Below are 18,785 nucleotides of genomic sequence, written 5' to 3'. Positions count from 1 at the left end.
AATTGGTAGCAGACTTGGAAAAAAGCAAATTGAGAATGCTCTGAGAGACCAGAGTATTTAGGGTGACTGCCAGTAGATGAAGATGGGAGCCATGGTAATGAGGACGAGAGGAGGAGGGCTGAGCTACAGTCAGCAAGTGGAGTGAAGAGCAGGGCGTGTCAGAGAGGATCTTTGCTCTGAAGGGAAGTAGAGTATTTAGTAGAAGTTGCAGGTCAAAGTCTGGAAATAAACAGGAACCAGGAGAAAGTCCGCTTTGCTACCTGGCCTAAGGACATGGGAGGAACATGGGCAGCAACCGGGTTTTAGCTGAGAAAATTTAAAGGTGAGCAGAGTCATCTGGGAAAATCCAAATTTTACTAATGAAGAAAATTGTTTATGTTTTTTTTTTTAAAATGCTAAAAGTGATGACATTTGCAGAGAGATAAGTCTTCTAAAGGCTACAGTGGTGGGGTAGTAGCTGAGATGAGAGGTCAAATGACCAAATCCGACTGCAGAGGGACTTTGTCCTTTAACCAGCTGTGAATGAATCATAGGAGTGAGACAGCCCAGGAGTGAAGAAGGCAAAAGGAAGGAACCAATTAATACTCATCCTCTGGGCATTTCCATGTTTATTTTCTTATTTAACTTTTGCAAACCTCCAGAGTCGAGAGTATTATCTCCACGTTTACAGATGGAAGGTTGAGCCTAAAGAGATTGGTGAAGTGGCATAAACTGGTGCACGTGGCATAAAATGTTCTCCCCGAGTCTCCCACCTTCTCCTTTGTGAGCCATTGGGATAACTGAATGACTACACGTTAAGAGAGTCCACAGTGACACCAGGAGACAAGATGGCCATAGGCAGTGTGCTGGAAGGAATGGAGGAGCAATTGGCTCACCACCCTCAGCTCTGTTCATGGCCCCATCTAAGAGTGGATGAGGGCAGGAGTAGAGATGAGGAGCTGTTGTAGACTGTCACAGTGTTTTTAGAGTCTCTACCAGAGCAGCATGAATCACAACCTTACTGCGAAGTCTGCCTATCACCATTCTGGAGTTGGGGAAGTCTGACGTAAGGCAGCCTGGTGTCGGGGCCACTCTCTTGTTCCTAGACACATGGCACCTCCTTGCTGTGCTCTCACATAGGACAGCGACCTTACAGTGATCCCATTCCTATTGATGGCTCCGCCCTCTTGACTCAGTCATGGCCCAAGGACCCACCTCCTAATGCCATCACATTGGTGACTACATTTCAAGCTATGAATTTGGGGGCCATCAGAATATTCAGGCTATAATATAATTCCATATGTCCATTCCTAAGAATTTTATTTCCTTGGTGCCAGGATATTTAATGTCCATACCACCATGTATATAAAGTATTGCTGTGTCCATCTAAGAGGTGGCGCATCTAAGAAAGTGAATTGCACCTCTGTACAGAATATTGTGGCCATAGGGTTGGATTGCTGTGATGAGAAAATGACAGAGGCAGGACAGTGCTGACTGGTGTTTTACTTCATTTTGTTAGTTTTTACTTTTACTGTTTCTCACCGTAATGCCAGGTAATGTTTGAGCTCCTTGAAAATACAAGTCATGCACTATGCACTGTTCGTCTCTCAACCCCAAGTACCTGGCAGCAACATTCCCACACTTAGGCAGTGAATGGTTGTGAAGGAAATAGCCCCCACATCTTTTCCCCGTGGGACGCCAGTGACTGCAGTTCGCAGAAGCCAGCGCAGCATCGCCTGCACTAGGTGTGCAGTGTGTTGGAGATGGGAGGTCTGCTTTGCTTTATGGTGTATGATGAGCATAACCTGCTCAGTGTCCGCTGTCTGCTCTTCTCCCTGTTGTCCTGTCCTGGACTTGTGCCTCTATTTGTCTAAAGCTGTGGTCATTGTCAGCTCAGACCATTGCTCCCAGCTGCAACTGGTATTTCCTCTGAGATGAGCTGTCTTCACCTACACCCAGGACTCACCCTACAAGATCAATCTGTCATTGTTCAGTAATGGTAATGCTGGCTAACACTAATCACATACCATGCCCTTTATTTATAATATATTTTAAAATTTTTAATAGAAAAGGTCAGGTTTTCTTTTACATTTGCATAAGCCTACTTGATTTCAAACTGGTGTCCTTCCCACAGTATTTCTTTCCAGATTACTACAGTCTGTTATTGTAATGTTCATGTTTTAAACCCATCTTGACTTTGCTACTAATCTTCCTTCAGACACTTTTAATGACTGGCACTCATTACCAGTCTTCCCATTATACCAGTGTACAAATTTTTCGTCACTGAATGTAAATGTAAATGTTGTCCATTTATATTTGAGTTTGATTTTACTTGATTAAAAAAAAAAACTCCCACAAAAATGTCCTATTTTCCCATGCAGAGTAAATTTCCACTAAATTAAGGTGAGAGATTTTTTGTGACCACTTTTGCTTGTTGCTCCTTGCTTTAAAATGACTATTCATCTCATCTACCAATAGGAGAAAACAGGAAAAGCTTTGTAGCTCAGTGGTTCTCTGGGTAGAATGTTATGGGTCAGGGCACATTTCACTTCCTATTATCTGATGTAGATACAAATACCTGTCATGCTGAGGTTTTCATAGTGAAATATTTGTAGTAAGAAGAAAATTATTTTTAGGGTATTTATCCATAGTCATGTTATTTCTCTGAATAACTTGTTTTTATTCATATGACATTTATGTGTGTGTGTGTTTTAAAACTGCATTCCTTTACCTCCTTCAAAATGTATACAGGTCCCAAAGGCAAACAGCTAGAAGGAACTGAATGTCCCCTCCACGTTGTTCATCCACCCACTGGGGAAGAGTTCGCTCTGGGGTGTGGAGTGTGCAGAAATGCTCACACTTTTTAGAACATTCAGATCCTTTGTCTACAGAGAGAACAGTTGCCTTCATCTGGGAGGATGCAGTGAAGTTTAAACTCTGCTCAGGATAAGAACGGGACCATTTTACATCCGTGAAAATGAACCATTCACAGTGCAAGAATGATGCCAAATACATTGTACATAATTCTTGCTGCGGAACGTTTGCCTAATATTTTGGTTTATCTTCTTTTGAACCAAGATATCTAACTTGTGAGGTGTTTGCATGTGGCCATTACTGTTATTGGCCTGTGAAGCATTGGACATTTATAGATAATTGATATAAAAGGATCACCATACTCATGAACTAAGAATGATGCTGGCTTTCAAGCAAAAAAGAAAAATAATCACTGTTTATTGTATACTGCCTTTTTGTAATCCTGTACAATTGCATCACGGGTGGGGATAAAAAGAGGAATATTCTGGTTTATTTCCTAGACTGTTATTTAAAAAAAATTGTGTTAGTAAGGCCTATAAATGTAATAAGTATCACACTGTATATAAAGCTATCAATGTTTGTCCTGTATAAGAATTACTAAATTACAAAAGCAGTTTCATTTAAACTTCTAGGTTAAGTTTGAGCCTGAAATTTTAATGAAGTGCAATACTGAGTGTGCCTCACTATCTTGCAGCTGTAAGCATATTGGAATGTACATGTCAATAAATCCACTGTGCATTTTTATACAGTGAGAAAGTCTAACATTTGGGTGAAGATTTTGTTTGTTTGTTTGTTTGGTTTTGGTTTTCGAGACAGGGTTTCTCTGTGTAGCTTTGGAGCCTATCCTGGCACTCACTCTGGAGACCAGGCTATCCTCGAACTCACAGAGATCCGCCTGCCTCTGCCTCCCGAGTGTTGGGATCAAAGGCGTGCGCCACCAACGCCCGGCGTGAAGAATTTTTTGAAAAGTAATTTAGGCAGCTTATGAGCCCTAGCACCCATTTATAACACACTCATAACTTTCCTGTTTGGGAATAAAAATATCAGTAAAGCACAATGATGGGATCTTAAACATTAGTTAGAAAACCGTGAAAATAAATGCCTAAAGGTATGTCTTCTCATAGATGTATATGCTAAAGACAGAAGGAAGCACTTAGGGAATGAGTCTGAATCTGTCTTCTTAGCCAGATGCCTTTTTCTTCTATCGGATTACCTTCCATAGACTCCAATGTATGTGGGCACAGCTTTCCTTGTAGTTATTAGTTAGCCTATTTATGTTGCTGATGTTTGGCTGGTTGGATTTTTTTTTTTTTTGCCACTTGAGTTATTGAAACTGTTAAATTTTAGATTTATAATCCATCTTAAGCCAAATTTTATGTATATTTCATGACATCAAGGAAAGATTTGACCCATTCTTTTAAAAATTTCCACTGTTGGAAATATAGAAGTTTGTCAATATATAAATTATTAACAAATACTGTAGCATTAATTTATGTTAAGCGGCTGTGAAGAATTTAAAACAACTTTGGGAACTGGGGAGAGAAGTAAAGTGCTTGCCATGAACATGAGATCCAGAGCACATAGTTTTTAGATAGATGGGGGAGGGAGACAAGAGCTATTTGTAGTAGCACCACCTTGTAATCTTAGCTCTTGTTACTCAGAGATATGTGAGTCCCCAGGGCTTTATGACTAGCCAACCTATCCTACTCAGCAAGCTCCATGCCAGTGAGAGACCCTGTCTTTAAAAAGCAAGGTAGATGGCTTCTGAGAACACATACCTGCATACACATACAAGCGCGCACACAAAAATGGCTTGCCCACTGTCTTATTAGTTAGGGTTTCTATTGCTGTGAAGAGACCATGACCACAGCAACTCTTACAAGGAAAATATGGCTCAATTATGGTTCAGAGGGTCAGTTATTATCATCATGGCGGGAAGTATGCTGGTGTGCAGGTGGCCTTGGTGCCGGCAACATCTTAATCAGAAGGCAACAGGAAGTGTACCGAGGCACTTGCCTTGACTTGAGCATACATGAGACCTCAAAGCCCCCCCCACCCTCCAACAAGATCATATCTACTGCCACAAGCCCACACCTCTTAATAGCGCCACTTCCTATGAGATTAAGGGAGCCAATTACATTAAAACCACCACCCCCACATGCACAAATCTCTTGGTTCTGTCCACAGCATTACATAAAGCAGGCACAGTGGTGCAAAATTTTAGTATAGCACTCTGGAAGTGGAGGCAAGAGGATTGAATATTCAAGATCATTCTAAGCTACACAGCAGTTTTGAAGCCAGCATGGGATAAATGATAAATAATAATTTTTTTAATAAAAAGTGCGTGTGTGTGTGTGTGTGTGTGTGTGTGTGTGTATGTGTGTATGATACCAGTTCTTAACACAGGTTACTATTAACACTATTGTCTCTGCATGCTCTAATAAAACAAACAGTTAAATACCAGAGCTAACTTAACCTTGTAAACTACATGGACCTAACATATACAGAACATTTCTCCCAAACACAAAAGAAAATACCTTCTATTATGTGCTTCATGAAACTTTCTCCAAAATTGACCATATACTTGCACACAAAGCAAGTCTCAGCAGATACAAAAAAAATTTGAAATAATTCTCTGCATCCTATCAGACCACCACAGATTAAAGCCAGATATCAAAAATAACAGAAACAATAGAAAGCTTACAAATTCATAGAAACCAAACAATTCTACTGAATGAAACATGAGTCCATACAAAATAATTACTTTCTAGAACTCAGTAAAAATGAATACACAATATAACCAAACTTGTGGAACATAATGAAAATAGTACTAAGAGAAAAAATTCATAGCATTAAGTGTCTATGTAAAAAAAAGTGGAGAGATCTCATGCTAGCAACTTAACAACACACCTGAATGCACTAGAGCAAAAAGAAGAAAGCCCACGCAAGATGAGCAGAGGGGAAGAAATACTGAAACTGAGGGCTGAGATCAGTAAGATACACACAGAACAAAACAAAGAATCAATGAAGCAAAGTTGGCCCTTTGAGAAAATCAACAAGACAGACAACCATTATCTAAACTAATTAAAAGACAGAGAGGAAATGCCCAAATTAATTAAATCAGAATTGAAAGGGGGCATAAAATACATCAAGGAAATCCACAGAATCATAAGGACATACTTTAAAAACCTTCACTCCCTTATCCCTAGCATAGGAATGGACTTTGAGGGCCCATTCCACATACAGGGATATGACAGACTCTGAAGACCACCCCCCCATTGAAAGCCTCACCTCCCTGGAGCACAGAAAGGGGATGGGATAGGTAGGGTTTTAGTTGAAGGGGGGGCAGGGAAGGAGGGGGAGGGAGAGGGAACTGGGAGTGACATGTAAAATAGTCTTGTTTCTAATTTAAATTAAAAAAACTGGAGAAAACAAAAGAAGCTGTACTCCACCAACTGGGAAAATCTAAAAGAATAATTTTCTGGATAGATACCACTTACCCAAGTTCAATATAGTTAGACTTTTCTTTGGGTCACCAATTCACAGCAATACAGAGACTTATTATTAATTATGAAACCTTGGCCTTAGCTTAGGCTTCTCCCACTAGTTCCTATAACTTAAATTAACCCATTCATTTTAATCTACTACTTTGGTGTGGCACAGTTACCTTTACTCTGCCCTGCCCATCCTGCTGGAGACTCTGCCTTTCTTCTTTCCAGAGATCTCTGTCCCCAGAAGTCCCACTTAACCTCTTTCTGCCTAGCTAATGGCCCTGCAGCTCTTATTAAACCAATCACAGTAACATATCTTCACACAGTATAAAGGAATATTCCACAACAGTGGAATATTAAATCAAGATCATCAGATAAACAACTTAAACAGGCCTATAACCCCTAGTGAAATAGAAGCAGTCATTAAAAGTCTCCCAACCAAATCAGCCCAGGGTCAGATGATTTTAGTGCAGAATTCTACCAGACTTTCAAGAAAGATCTAATGCCAATACTCCTCAAATTATTCCACTAAATAGAAGCAGAAGGATCATTGCCAAATTCAGTTTATGAGGCCTCAGTTACCCCGATACCCAAACCACATAAAGACTCAACAAAGAGAATTACAGGCCAATTTCCCTTATGAACGGAGATGCACAAATACTCAATAAAATACTTGCAAACTGAATCCATGAACACATCAAATAGATCATCTACCATGACCAAGAAGGCTTCATCCCAGAGAGGCAGGGATGGTTCAGTATACAAAAATCAGTGAATGCAATCTACCATATAGACAAACTGAAAGAAAAAACAAACAAACAAACAAACATGATCATCTCATTAGATACATAAAAGTCCTTTGACAAAATCCAAAACCCTGTCATGATCAAAGTCCTGGAGAGATTAGGAATAAAATAGACATACATAAGCATAATAAAGGCAATTTCTAGCAAGCCTATGACCAATATCAAATTAAATGAAGAGAAACTTAAAGCAATTCCACTAAAATCAGGAGCAAGATAAGGCTGTCCACACCTATTCAATATAGTACTTAAAATCTTAGTTAAAGCAATAAGACAACTGTAGAAGATCAAGCAGATACAAATTGGAAAAGAAGTATTATTTGCAGATGGTCTTATAGTATACATAAGTGACCGTTAAAAAAAAAATCACCAACAGCTAGCTTGTTAGAACCCATTCCCTATGGTGGGATGCCATGCTCAGCCTTATTGCATAGGAGAGGGGCTTGTTCCTGCCCCAACCTAATGTGCCAGATTTGTTGACACCTCATGGGAGCCCTTACCCATGTGGAAGAGTGGACTAGGGTGGGCTGCAGGGGAGGTGAGAGGGTGTGGGAAGAGGGGTGGAGGGAGAACTGTGGTTGGAATGTAAAAGGAAATTTATAAGAATAAGTTTAAAAAGGAAAAAACGAATTTTGAAATACAAAAATGAAAAACAGAAATCCAGCAGAGAACTCATACAGCTAACACCAATCCTGAACAAAAAAGAACTACTGGAGGTCTCACCGTTCCTGATTTCAAGTTACTACAGAGCTATAGTAATAAAAGCACATGATATTCACATAAGAATAGGCATATTGATCAATGGGATTGAATTGAAGACCCAGGCTTAAATCCACACACATATGGATACCTGATATTTTTGATAAAGAGTCAGAAATCCATACTGGAAAAAAAAGACAGCATCTTCAACATATGGTGCTAGCCAAACTGCATATCTGTATGCAGATGGATCCAAATAGATCCATACTTTAGCCCTGCATAAAACTCAAGTCCAAATGGATCAGAGACCTCAACATAAACAAGATACACTGAATCTGATATAAGAAAAAGTGGGAAATAGCCTTGAACTCATTGGCACAGGGGACAACTTTCTGAACAGAACCCCGATAGGGCTAGCACTAAGCCCTATTAATCGACAATTAATAAATGGGACCTCATGCAAGTGAAAAGCTTCAGTAAGGCAAAGGACAACACCATAGGACAAAACAGCAGCCTACAGAATGGGAAAAGGTTTTTTTGTTTTGTTTTGTTTTGTTTTTGTTTTACTAATTCCACATCTCATAGAGGACCAAAATATATAAAGAACCCAAGAAACTAGATATCAAAAATAATATACAAATAATCCAGTAGAAGAAACTTACATGGCTAAGAAACACTTAAAGAAATGTTCAGCATCCTTGCCCATCAGGGAAATGCAAATCAAAACAACTTTGTTACCAAAGGAGGCTTCCAGTACTGGGATTCTGATGTGGTTTGTCCTTCTGTATGCTGCAAATATGTGTTGTTTTTTATTGGTTGATGAATTAGGCTGTTTTGACTAATAGTCTTGCACAGTAGAGCTAAGGGGAAATCCAAACAAACATAAGGAGAGAAAGAAGGCAGAGTCAGGGAGACGCCATGTAGCCTCTAAAGGGTAAGTTGCCAGAACATTACCAGTATGCCACAGTCCCATGGTGATACACAGATTAGTAAAAATGGGTTAATTTAATTGTGAGTGCTAGTCAGTAATATGCCTGAGCCATTGGTCAAACAATTGTAATTAATGTTAAGCCTAAGAGTGGTTATTTGGGAACTTATGGGTAGGACAAGAAACCTCCAACCACAGGACTCCCTTACATTCAATTGTATTGTTGGCCAAGGGGATCCCATAGAAATCCCTAAGCAACCCAGGCTGTTGCTAAGGCAATGGGTTACCCCCACAAACTGACTGTTGGGTCCCATTGCTGAGGGCAATACCCAAAAAACTCATTGATCATGGAGAAGTCAACATGGTGCCTACATGTAGCCTTCACTACTATCTTCTAGGTCTTTAGTGTGGAAAGGCACAAACACAATCACCAACTCAGACACAGAACATTTGACCTACAGTCTGTCCTGCTTGTAAGATATGCTAGGATAACGGTGGCAACAAATTTGTGACAGTAGCCAGACAATTTCTTTCTTTTTTTTAATTTTTTTTATTAGTTCAAATTAGGAACAAGCTTGTTTCACATGTCAATCCCTTCTCCCTCTCCCTCCCCTCACCCCATCCCTCCTCGCCCACCCCCTACCCCCCACCCCATCCATCCTCCACTCCCCAGGCAGGGTAGGGCCCTCAACGGGGGCTCCATAAAGTCCACCACATCATCATAGGCCGGGCCTAGGCCCTTCCCCATGTGTCCAGGCCAAGAGTGCATCACTTCATGTGGGATGAGCTCTCAAAGTCCCTTCTTACACCAGGGAAAAATACTAATGCACTACCAGGGGCCCCCTAGAGTGCAGAGGCCTCCTAATTGAAACCCATGTTCAGGGGTCTGGATCAGTCCTGTACTGGCCGCCCAGACAGCAGTCTGGTGTCCATGTGCTCCCCCTTGTTCAGGCCTGCTGTTTGTGAGGGTTTCACCACCCTGGTACCAACCCCTTCGATCTTCCCTCTCTGCAACTAAGTTCCATAGTTCAGTTCAGTGTATATCTGTGGGTGTCTGCCTCTGCTTCCATCAGCCACTGGATGAGGGCTCTAGCATGGCATAAAAAGTAGTCATCAATCTCATTTTAGGGGAAGGGCGTTTAGGTTATCCTCTCCACCATTGCCTGGATTGTCAGTTTGTGTCATCTTGATGGGGAAGGTACATCTGTGTATGTTTATCTTATTGATTGTTGAATAAAGTTCTGTTTGGCCAATGAGACAGCAAGTTAGACAGGACTAGAAGTCAAAGAGGACTCTGGGAAATGTAGTAGAGAAGTGGTGATACAAGCAGGAAGTGACAGAGCACGGAGACTCATATTTAAGCAAGGAGAAATAGGAAGTGTCCTTTTTCCCCTCTGCTCTTCCTCCAGCGGCACAATGTGATCCACCGGCAAGGAGGGACGCCAATGGAAGGTGTCCAATAACTCTTATAAAATATATAGATTTATGATAATTAAGACTGAACTAACAGATGAGAATCCTAGTCATTGGCCAAGCAGCATTTGAACCTAATACAAGTTTCTGTGTATTAACTGGGGCCCTAACTCGGGCGGATGGCTGGCGTAAAGTGCACACATAGTGGTGGGGCTCGGCAGCTTTGGCCGGAAAGATTAATCATAACATCATCTTTGTAGGTCTCTGGAAATCTCCCTAGTGCCAGATCTCTCCTCGGACCTATAATGGCTCCCTCTAATAAGGTATCTCTCATCCTGCTTTCCTCTGTTCTTCCTCCAACTCAATATTTCTGCTCCTCTATTTACTCCTCTCCTCTCCTCCTCCTCTCATTCTGGCAGCTCCCTCTCCCCTACACTTATGTTCCCAATTAGCTCAGGAGGTCCTGCCCCTTCCCATTCTCTGGGGTCCATGCATTTTTCCCTCAGAGTCCTTCATGTTTCCTAGTTTCTTTGGTGAAAAGGATTGTAGGAAGGTAATCTTTTGCTCTATGTCTAAAATTCATATATGAATCAGTACATATCATGTTTGTTTTTTTGTGACTGGGTTACCTCACTCAGGATGGTTTCTTCTAGTTCCATCCATTTTCCTGTGAATTTCAAGATTCCATTGCTTTTTTTCTGCTGAGTAGTACTCCATTGTATAAACGTACCACATTTTTTCTATCCATTTTTCAGTTGAGGGGGATCTAGGTTGCTTCCAGGTTCTGGCTATTACAAACTATGCTGCTATGAACATGGTTGAACATATGTCCTTGTTGTATGAATGTGCATTATTTGGGTATATGCCCAAGTGAGGAATTGCTGGATCTTGAGGTAGACTGATTCCCATTTTTCTGAGCAACCACCATACTGATTTCCAAAGTGGTCTTACAAGTTCGCACTCTCACTAGCAATGAAGGAGTGCTCCTTTTTCTCCACATCCTCTCCAGCATAGATTGTCATTGGTGTTTTTGATTTTAGCCATTCTGACAGGTGTGAGGTGGTATCTCAGAGTTGTTTTGATAGGTAGAATCAAAATAGTAAAAATGGCAATTTTTCTAAAAGTAATCTACAGAGTCAATGCAATTCCCATCAAAATCCCAACACAGTTCTTCACAGACCTTGAAAGAACAATACTCAATTTTATATGGAAAAATAAAATAAAAAACCCAGGATAGCCAAAACAACACTGTATAATAAAGGATCTTCTGGAGGTATCACCATCCCTAACTTCAAGCTCTATTATAGAGCCATAGTTCTGAAAACAGCTTGGTATTGGCACAAAAATAGACAGATAGACCAATGGAATTGAATTGAAACCCCTGATATTAACCCACACACCTACGAACACCTTATTTTTGACAAAGATGCTAAATCTATACAATGGAAGAAAGATACCATCTTTAACAAATGGTGCTGGCACAACTGGACTCGAACATGCAGAAGATTGCAGATAGATCCATATCTGTCACCATGCACAAAACTTAAGTGAAAATGGATCAAAGATCTCAACATAAATCCAGCCACTCTGAATCTTCTAGAAGAGAAACTGTGAGATACCCTTGAACAAATAGGTACAGGAGACTGCTTCCTGAACATTACACCAGTAGCACAGACATTGAGATCTTAAATTAATAAATGGGACCTCCTGAAACTGAGAAGTTTCTGTAAGGCAAAGGACACAGTCAGTAGGACAAAACAACAGCTCACAGACTGGGAAAAGATCTTCATCAACCCCACATCTGACAGAGGGCTGATCTACAAAATATACAATGAACTCAAGAAGCTAGCCACCAAAACACTAAACAATGAAATTAAAAAGTGGGGCGCAGAACTAAATAGAGAGTTCTCAACAGAGGAATCTTAAATGGCTGAAAGACACTTAAGAAAGTGCTCAAAATCTTTGGCCATCAGAGAAATGCAACTCAAAACAACTCAGACAATTTCTAATAGGACAGAACCCATACCCGATGCTGCTTGGGTGACCAAGAACCAGAGATAAGATATCCCAGTAGAAGAAGAAGAAAAAGAAGAGGAGGAGGAGGAGGGAGGAGGAGGAAGACTAGTAGGAGGAGGAAGAGGAGAAGGAGGAAGAGGAGGAGGAAGAGGAGGAAGAGGTGAAGGAGGAAGAGGAAGAAGAGGAAGAGGAGGAGGAGGAGGAGGAAACTGATTTGGAAATTCGGAAATTTCCTCATGTTGAGAGAGCACTGAGTTGTCTCACGGTGCACACAGACAGGCTCAGGGTTGACTATCATGTTTTCAGGAGACACAGGTAGGTACAAAGATGAAACTCACCCCTTCATGTACCCCCAGGAGAACAGAAGATTATAGTGAAGCCACTGTAAACATTAAACTTTAACTCATAGTCTCTGGGATTGAACTAACCTAAAGGATGCCACACATGTAACAGGCTTCCTGCACACTTGAGACATGCAAGAAAGACGATCTTAGACCCATTGACTTTGCTGGCTGACAGCTCAACTGCAGTTTTTAAACTGCAGTGGGAAACAAATATGATGGTTTAATTGTCAGAGTAATACCATGGAGAATCATCTGAAAGACAGCCTCATATCACACAATAATGGAACCTAATAACTGTACATTAGATTGGCTGGTGGGAGTTAGGTTAAATTAACCACGGTCAGAAGACCAGACTGAAGTGAGTGGCACCATTCCCTAGGAAGGGAACTGACGTGAACTGTGTAAAGTCAGCTGAACTCTAGTGTGCACTAATCTATCTTTTCTTCTAACTGAAGATGCAATGCTCCCTGCTCCCTTGAGCTCCTGCCTTGTGACTTTCATGACATGATGGATTTTAACCTGGATCTGTGAACTAACTAAGCCATTTCTCCCTTGTGTTGCTTTTGTAAAAGTATTTTTATCATGGCATTAGGAAAGGAAACTGACAGAAAGGTAGTGAGATTCCTGGCCAGAATGAATGTGTTAGTAATGACCAAGAAAATCAACAAAGTACTACAGTGTACGCTCAAGTGACTTACCAGTGTTCATGAAGAAGGCGTTCTCCATCATACAGTCCCCACACTTTAGGGATAAAGCCCGACAGAGTGCATGAGGAGGATGCTTGTGGCAACCCCGCTCACACATCCAAGTCCTGAGCAGCCTGCTGATGCTGTGTGTAATATGCTAAGCCAGAAGGAGCAGAGACACTAGGCACAATCACTTAGAGATTCTTTCTGTAAATAAAATTGTACTATTTCCAGGTTGAGGAAATGGTCCAGTTATTCAGGGCCAAGATCTCCCTTATTCTGTCAATAATGTTATTTGACAAAACACATGCAGTACTCTATTCATTTTCGACTCAGTGTTTACTGATTTGCTTGTTTTCTCAGGTATTTTTCATCCTCTACCTCTCTTCCCACCCACTTCTGTCACTGTGCTTTACCTGGTTGAAGTCACAGGTTCCAGGTGGTGACTGTACATCAAGACATTACTGCCCAATTTCCTAAAAACTGCCAGTAGCATACAATGAGGGCTGAGACAGGACAGAACTTGAGTGAAAGTCCTGGTCTTTCTTTTCTTTCTTTCTTTCTTTTTTCTTTTTTCTTTTTTCTTTTTCTTTTTTGGTTTTTTTGAGACAGGGTTTCTCTGTGTAGCTTTGGAGCCTGTTCTGGCACTCACTCTGTAGACCAGGCTGGCCTCGAACTCACAGAGATCTGCCTGTCTCTGCTTCGCAAGTCCTGGAATTAAAGATGTGTGCCACCACCACCCAGCAAATTCTGACTTTTCTAAGCTACTCCTTCTATGTCCTGTGTACCTGTGTGACCTTCAGTCAGCCACTTGTTTTACCTAATTTTTATTCTTTTTCATAAAACGAAACCAAGCCAAGTAAGAAAGTATTTACAAAAGTGATTTAATTCCAGAATAAAATATTTGAAAGATGAGTGCAAAGGTGAGGATAAATTTTACTTAATACGTCCTAAATTTAACATTTTATTTAATACATCAACTGCAGGAAAATTAATCTTATTCTTCTCTTTAAGGATTACCACAAATTTTTGCTGGGGAAAAATAATCCCAATATGAAAATCTAAAATTTTCTGCCCATAAAGCCCAAGTCCGCTTGGCCACATGATACCACTGCTAAAATGCTATGATAGTAACTGGACACATAGACTACATTGCAAGAGGACAAGGCTATTTTGTGTTCCAGGAATTTAGTGGGAGGGCTATGGCTCATCTCCTTCTGGTCCATCTCCAGGTCTGTGGCAGCCACCAGCTTCTAGCATGTGTGGTGTCTATCAGTATCCTCCAGAAAGCCACAATCTTCCAGGAATTCCTGGCCATATTCTAGACCTAGACATTTTTACCCAGCAAGCACATTGTGATCAAAGTTAGTTTAGAAAAACAACTATAATAAAACTCATTGGGGAAGTCCCAATGAAGAGAAATTAGGAAATAAAAGTCAAGGCTGGAGAGATGACTCTGAGAATGGTACTTGCTGTGTAAGTGTGGGTTCCTGAATTCACATTTCAAGAACCTCCATAAAAGCCAGACATGTTAACAAATCTGCCGACCCAGTATTCCTATGATGACCTGGGAGGCAGAGACAAGAGAATATTGGGAAACATATGGGCACCTTGCCTGGTGTACACCATGGTGAAACACAGAGACCCTGCCTCAAACGAGATAGAGGGCAAGGACAAACAAGTGAAGGTTTTCTCTGACCTCCACAAGTACACTGTGGTATGTGCACACTGTAATCACACACATGAAAGCACACACACACACACACACACACACACACACACACACACACACACACACACAATACAAAGATTAAAAACAGAACCATCAAGATAGCTCAGTGAGGAAAGACACTTGCCTCCAAGCCTGGCAACTTGCTCTATCTGAGGATATACATAGAAGAAGGTAAGACACAATTCCTGTAACCTGTCCTTGGCCCTCCACAGGCACACAGTTCATGGGCACACATGCAGTGCAACATTTGACCCTGCTCCGAATAAGCCAATAATAGATTACATAAAACCTTAAATAAAAGTCAAGTTGGAAGATCAGTGTCCAATAAGTAGCCATGCCATGCAATCAGAGTCACTAAGGCGGTGCACAATTCCTCAGCTGAACAGGTTCTGTAACAGTGTGTCCTACATTTTCTTAAAATAAGCAAGTTCGGGTACAGTCCTAAGGAAACTGGTAAGTTTTAAAAAGCAAAAGTGAGAGGGATCATGTCAAAGAGTTTAGCAAGAACTGAGGCATCAGTATTCCTCAGAAGTGTATGTAAACTATTTGGCTCCGTTGGTTCCTTTAATAAATATTTGAACACCTGCTCCGTCCAGGTCAGCACCTGGGTAGGCTATGTTCCGGGTTGCTAAGTAACCTCGACTTCCTCTTAAGTGCTTCAGTGGATTGTATGACTTAATAGGTGCATTTGCACTGTGCTAAGCGTGGGAATGAGACATTCGCAGAACTGGAGCACAGAGGTGGGCAAAGAATAAAACACAGTGCTAACTAACTGTTTAATTAATTAAACGGAACTGCATGTGCCGTTTAATGAGATAGATTATTTATTGATGGCTTCTAGACCTTTGTGCTAAAGCCTGAGTGTGGGGACAGCATAATGCCCTCCCCCAATTTTGCCAGGTCTTGGTCCTTGGGATGTATGGTTTGGGAATGGAAGGGATAGACTTTGAAATGAGGTTACACTGGATTAACGAGTGTGATCAGTGCCATCAGAAGGATCCCACTGAGGGAAGAAGCAGCAACTGAATCAGTCAGAGAATACAAGTGGGGGGGTGGGGGTGAGAAGAGAGAGAGGGAGGAAGAGGGGAGCAGGGAGACATGGAGGAAGGGAGAGGGGGAGGACGGAGGGCGGGAGAGAGGAGAGAGGCAGTGAGGGACAGTGCACACACAGGACTTGGTGATGATTCATTGTTGGCCTTAAAGATTGAGGAACAAGTCAGGCTGGAAAATGAAGAAGACCTACAAGGCAACCTGGACAATAAGTAAATGGGTTCCCCTCTCCAGACTCCAAAGGATCACTGCCTTGCCAACACCTTGATTTTAGCCCATTTTGTGTTTCCAGAACTGTACAAATATAATTTTTTACTGTTTGAAGTCACCAAGCCTCTGGTAATTTTGCAATGGGCTTCATTAGCCTTGTCGTGTTTGGTCTCCCCAAACCTGTCAACTAGTAACCCTTTATAGATGTGCCAACTGAGTCCTACAGAGAAAGACAGAAAATAGCTCAATGACTTTTTATATTGATTACACATAGAAGTAACATACTGGATGTAGTGGATTAGGTAAATAAAACTGATTTTATCTGTGTGTGTCTATGCATGTGAGAGCAGGTGCCATCAAGTCCCCTGGAGCTGGAGTTATAGGCAGTTGTGAGTGGCCCCATTTGTGGGTGATAGGAATTGTCCTCTTAATCAATGAGCCGTCTTTCCAGTCCTCCTTGACCCTGTTGTGTGTGTCCCCTGTGCCCTCCTGACAAGGTCAGAGGGAGTCAGTTCTCCACCTCCACCTTGTTTTCCAGGGACAGAACTTGGGTCAACAGGCTGAGCAGCAAGTGCCTTTGCCAGCAGAACTGTCTCACCATCTCCTTGTTGTGCAATATTACTCTAAGGTGTGTTACATTTGTTTCTGCTGTGGAACATTCGTTTTAATGATGCAAAGATGTGTTGCATTCTTTTATGTTGCATTTGTTTAATTCTGTGAAGCTGTGATTCTTTGCCTGTCTAAAACACCTGATGGTCTAATCAAGAGCTGAAGGCCAATAGGGAGGCAGGAGAAAGGACAGGCGGGGCTGGCAGGCTGAGAGGATACATAGAAGAAATGAGAAAAGGTGAAAAGAGAAAAAGAGGATAAGGAGTGGAGTAAGAGATGAGTAGAGTACAGAAGTAAGAAAAGGAAAAAGCCCAGAGGCAAAAGGTAGGTGGGATCATTTAAATTAAGAAAAAGTGGCAAGAAACAAGCCAAGGCCAGGCATTTAAAGTAATAACAAGCCTCTGTGTGTTTATTTGGGTACTGGATGTTGGGCCCCCAAAGGGTTAAAAGAATGAAGAGTAAAGAGTAAAAACCCAATAACTCCCCTTAGTTTTTCGTGTGGCTCTACAAACTTTTAAACTGCATATGTACCTTGCATATATTCCTAAAGAACGGTGCTGACCTAGACTCTCAGTAGTCTGAGTTTCACATTTCTCATTTAAACTTAAAAAAAACCACTCAATACATAAAATGTACATACTAACAGTGTGATGCAATATTTCAATCAATATATTCACTTAAAAGTTTTAATATTTTATGTGTATGAGTGTTTGCCTGCAAGTATGTCTTTACACCACTTTCATGCAGGCATCAGATCGCCTGGGACTGAAGTTATGAAGGTTTGTGAACCACCATGTCGTGCTGGGATCTGAACTTTTTGTCCTCTGCAAGAGCAGCCAGTGCTCTTAGGGGCTGAGCATCTATCTCTCCAGCCCAGTCACGTCATATCTGCAATGTTTAATGTTTAAGTCAGGTTAATCATTCTAACTCCCCAAACATTTTTTTCTGATAAAAACTTTTTTCTGATTAAAACTTCTTTCTTCTTTGTTTAAATGCACAATACATTTTCATTATATATAGTGACACTACCATGCTTATGTTCTTTTTGTTATTTTCAACACAGGGTTTCTCTATGTAGCTTTGGAGACTGTTCCAGGGCACTTGCTCTGCACACCAGGCTGGTCTCAAACTCAAAGATCCACCTGCTTATGCCTCTCAAGTGCTGGGATTAAAGGCATGCACCACCACAGCCTGGCTATGCTCATGGCCTTATAATGTGTGCGACAGAACTTGTTCTCATGACTATAATTTTTTTTTTCAATGAGAAGTATATGCTTTTGCTGGAGAGACAGCTTAGCGGTTAAGAGTGTTTGCTATTTCCCCAGGTGGCCTGAGTTCAGTTCCCAGCACCCAGGACTAATGGCTCTCACCTGCCAGTAACTCCAGCTTCAGAGAATCCAAAATCCCTTCTGGACTCCACGAGCACTGCATTCACGTGCAACACCCCCTCCCCCGCCCCGCAAACACATGTACCTACAACTAAATGAAAATAAAGTTTACAAACCAAAAAAAGAAAAATCAATAAAAGCATTTTAAAAGTCCGCATATTTTTGCTGGGCACTGTGGCACATTCCTTCAGTCTCAGCACTGGGTGGGCAGAAGCTTGCGGATCTCTGCTGAGGTTACAAGCCAGCCAGGCCCTGGCTAAAGAAAAGGGAGGAGGGGTTAGAGAGAGGAGGCTAGGAGAGAAGAGGCTAGGAGAGAAGCGCTATTTGCTTTGGAAAAATAACACAGAGCCGAAGGCACAGTACTACAATAGCTTCAATTTCAAGATTCTGCAACTGCGAACATTTCTCATTTTAAGAAAATCCAGTATCACCAAGGCCAAACTTCAAAAGACTCCTTGATTTACAAAAACCTCCACCAGGGATTTTCTTGTGATTAGCCATCTGCCTCTTTACACTTTCCTGATGTGTTTCAGAAAAAACAAAACAAAAAACATTCTGACCTCAAGGTTCTACTTCAGAAGTAAACGCGGTTTTGAAAAAGTTATGAATCACTCTGGAGATAC

At 41.3% G+C, this 18,785-nt stretch overlaps 1 protein-coding gene across 1 annotated transcript in view; it reads left to right on the top strand.

Moving 5' to 3' along the window:
- Positions 1-3,555, top strand: part of Mycbp2 (MYC binding protein 2) — a 209,237-nt gene extending 205,682 nt beyond the window's left edge. Inside the window, 1 exon segment of the mRNA XM_027393984.2 lies at positions 2,731-3,555. Coding sequence (XP_027249785.2) covers positions 2,731-2,846 — 116 coding nt within the window. The 3' untranslated portion in view covers positions 2,847-3,555.
- The last annotated feature ends 15,230 nt before the right edge of the window (positions 3,556-18,785 follow it).

Source organism: Cricetulus griseus, assembly GCF_003668045.3.
Source record: "Cricetulus griseus strain 17A/GY chromosome 1 unlocalized genomic scaffold, alternate assembly CriGri-PICRH-1.0 chr1_1, whole genome shotgun sequence".
In the NCBI taxonomy this organism is placed as follows: Eukaryota; Metazoa; Chordata; class Mammalia; order Rodentia; family Cricetidae; genus Cricetulus; species Cricetulus griseus.
Note: the sequence above shows the minus strand (reverse complement) of the source record. Positions and strands in the feature narration are given on the sequence as shown.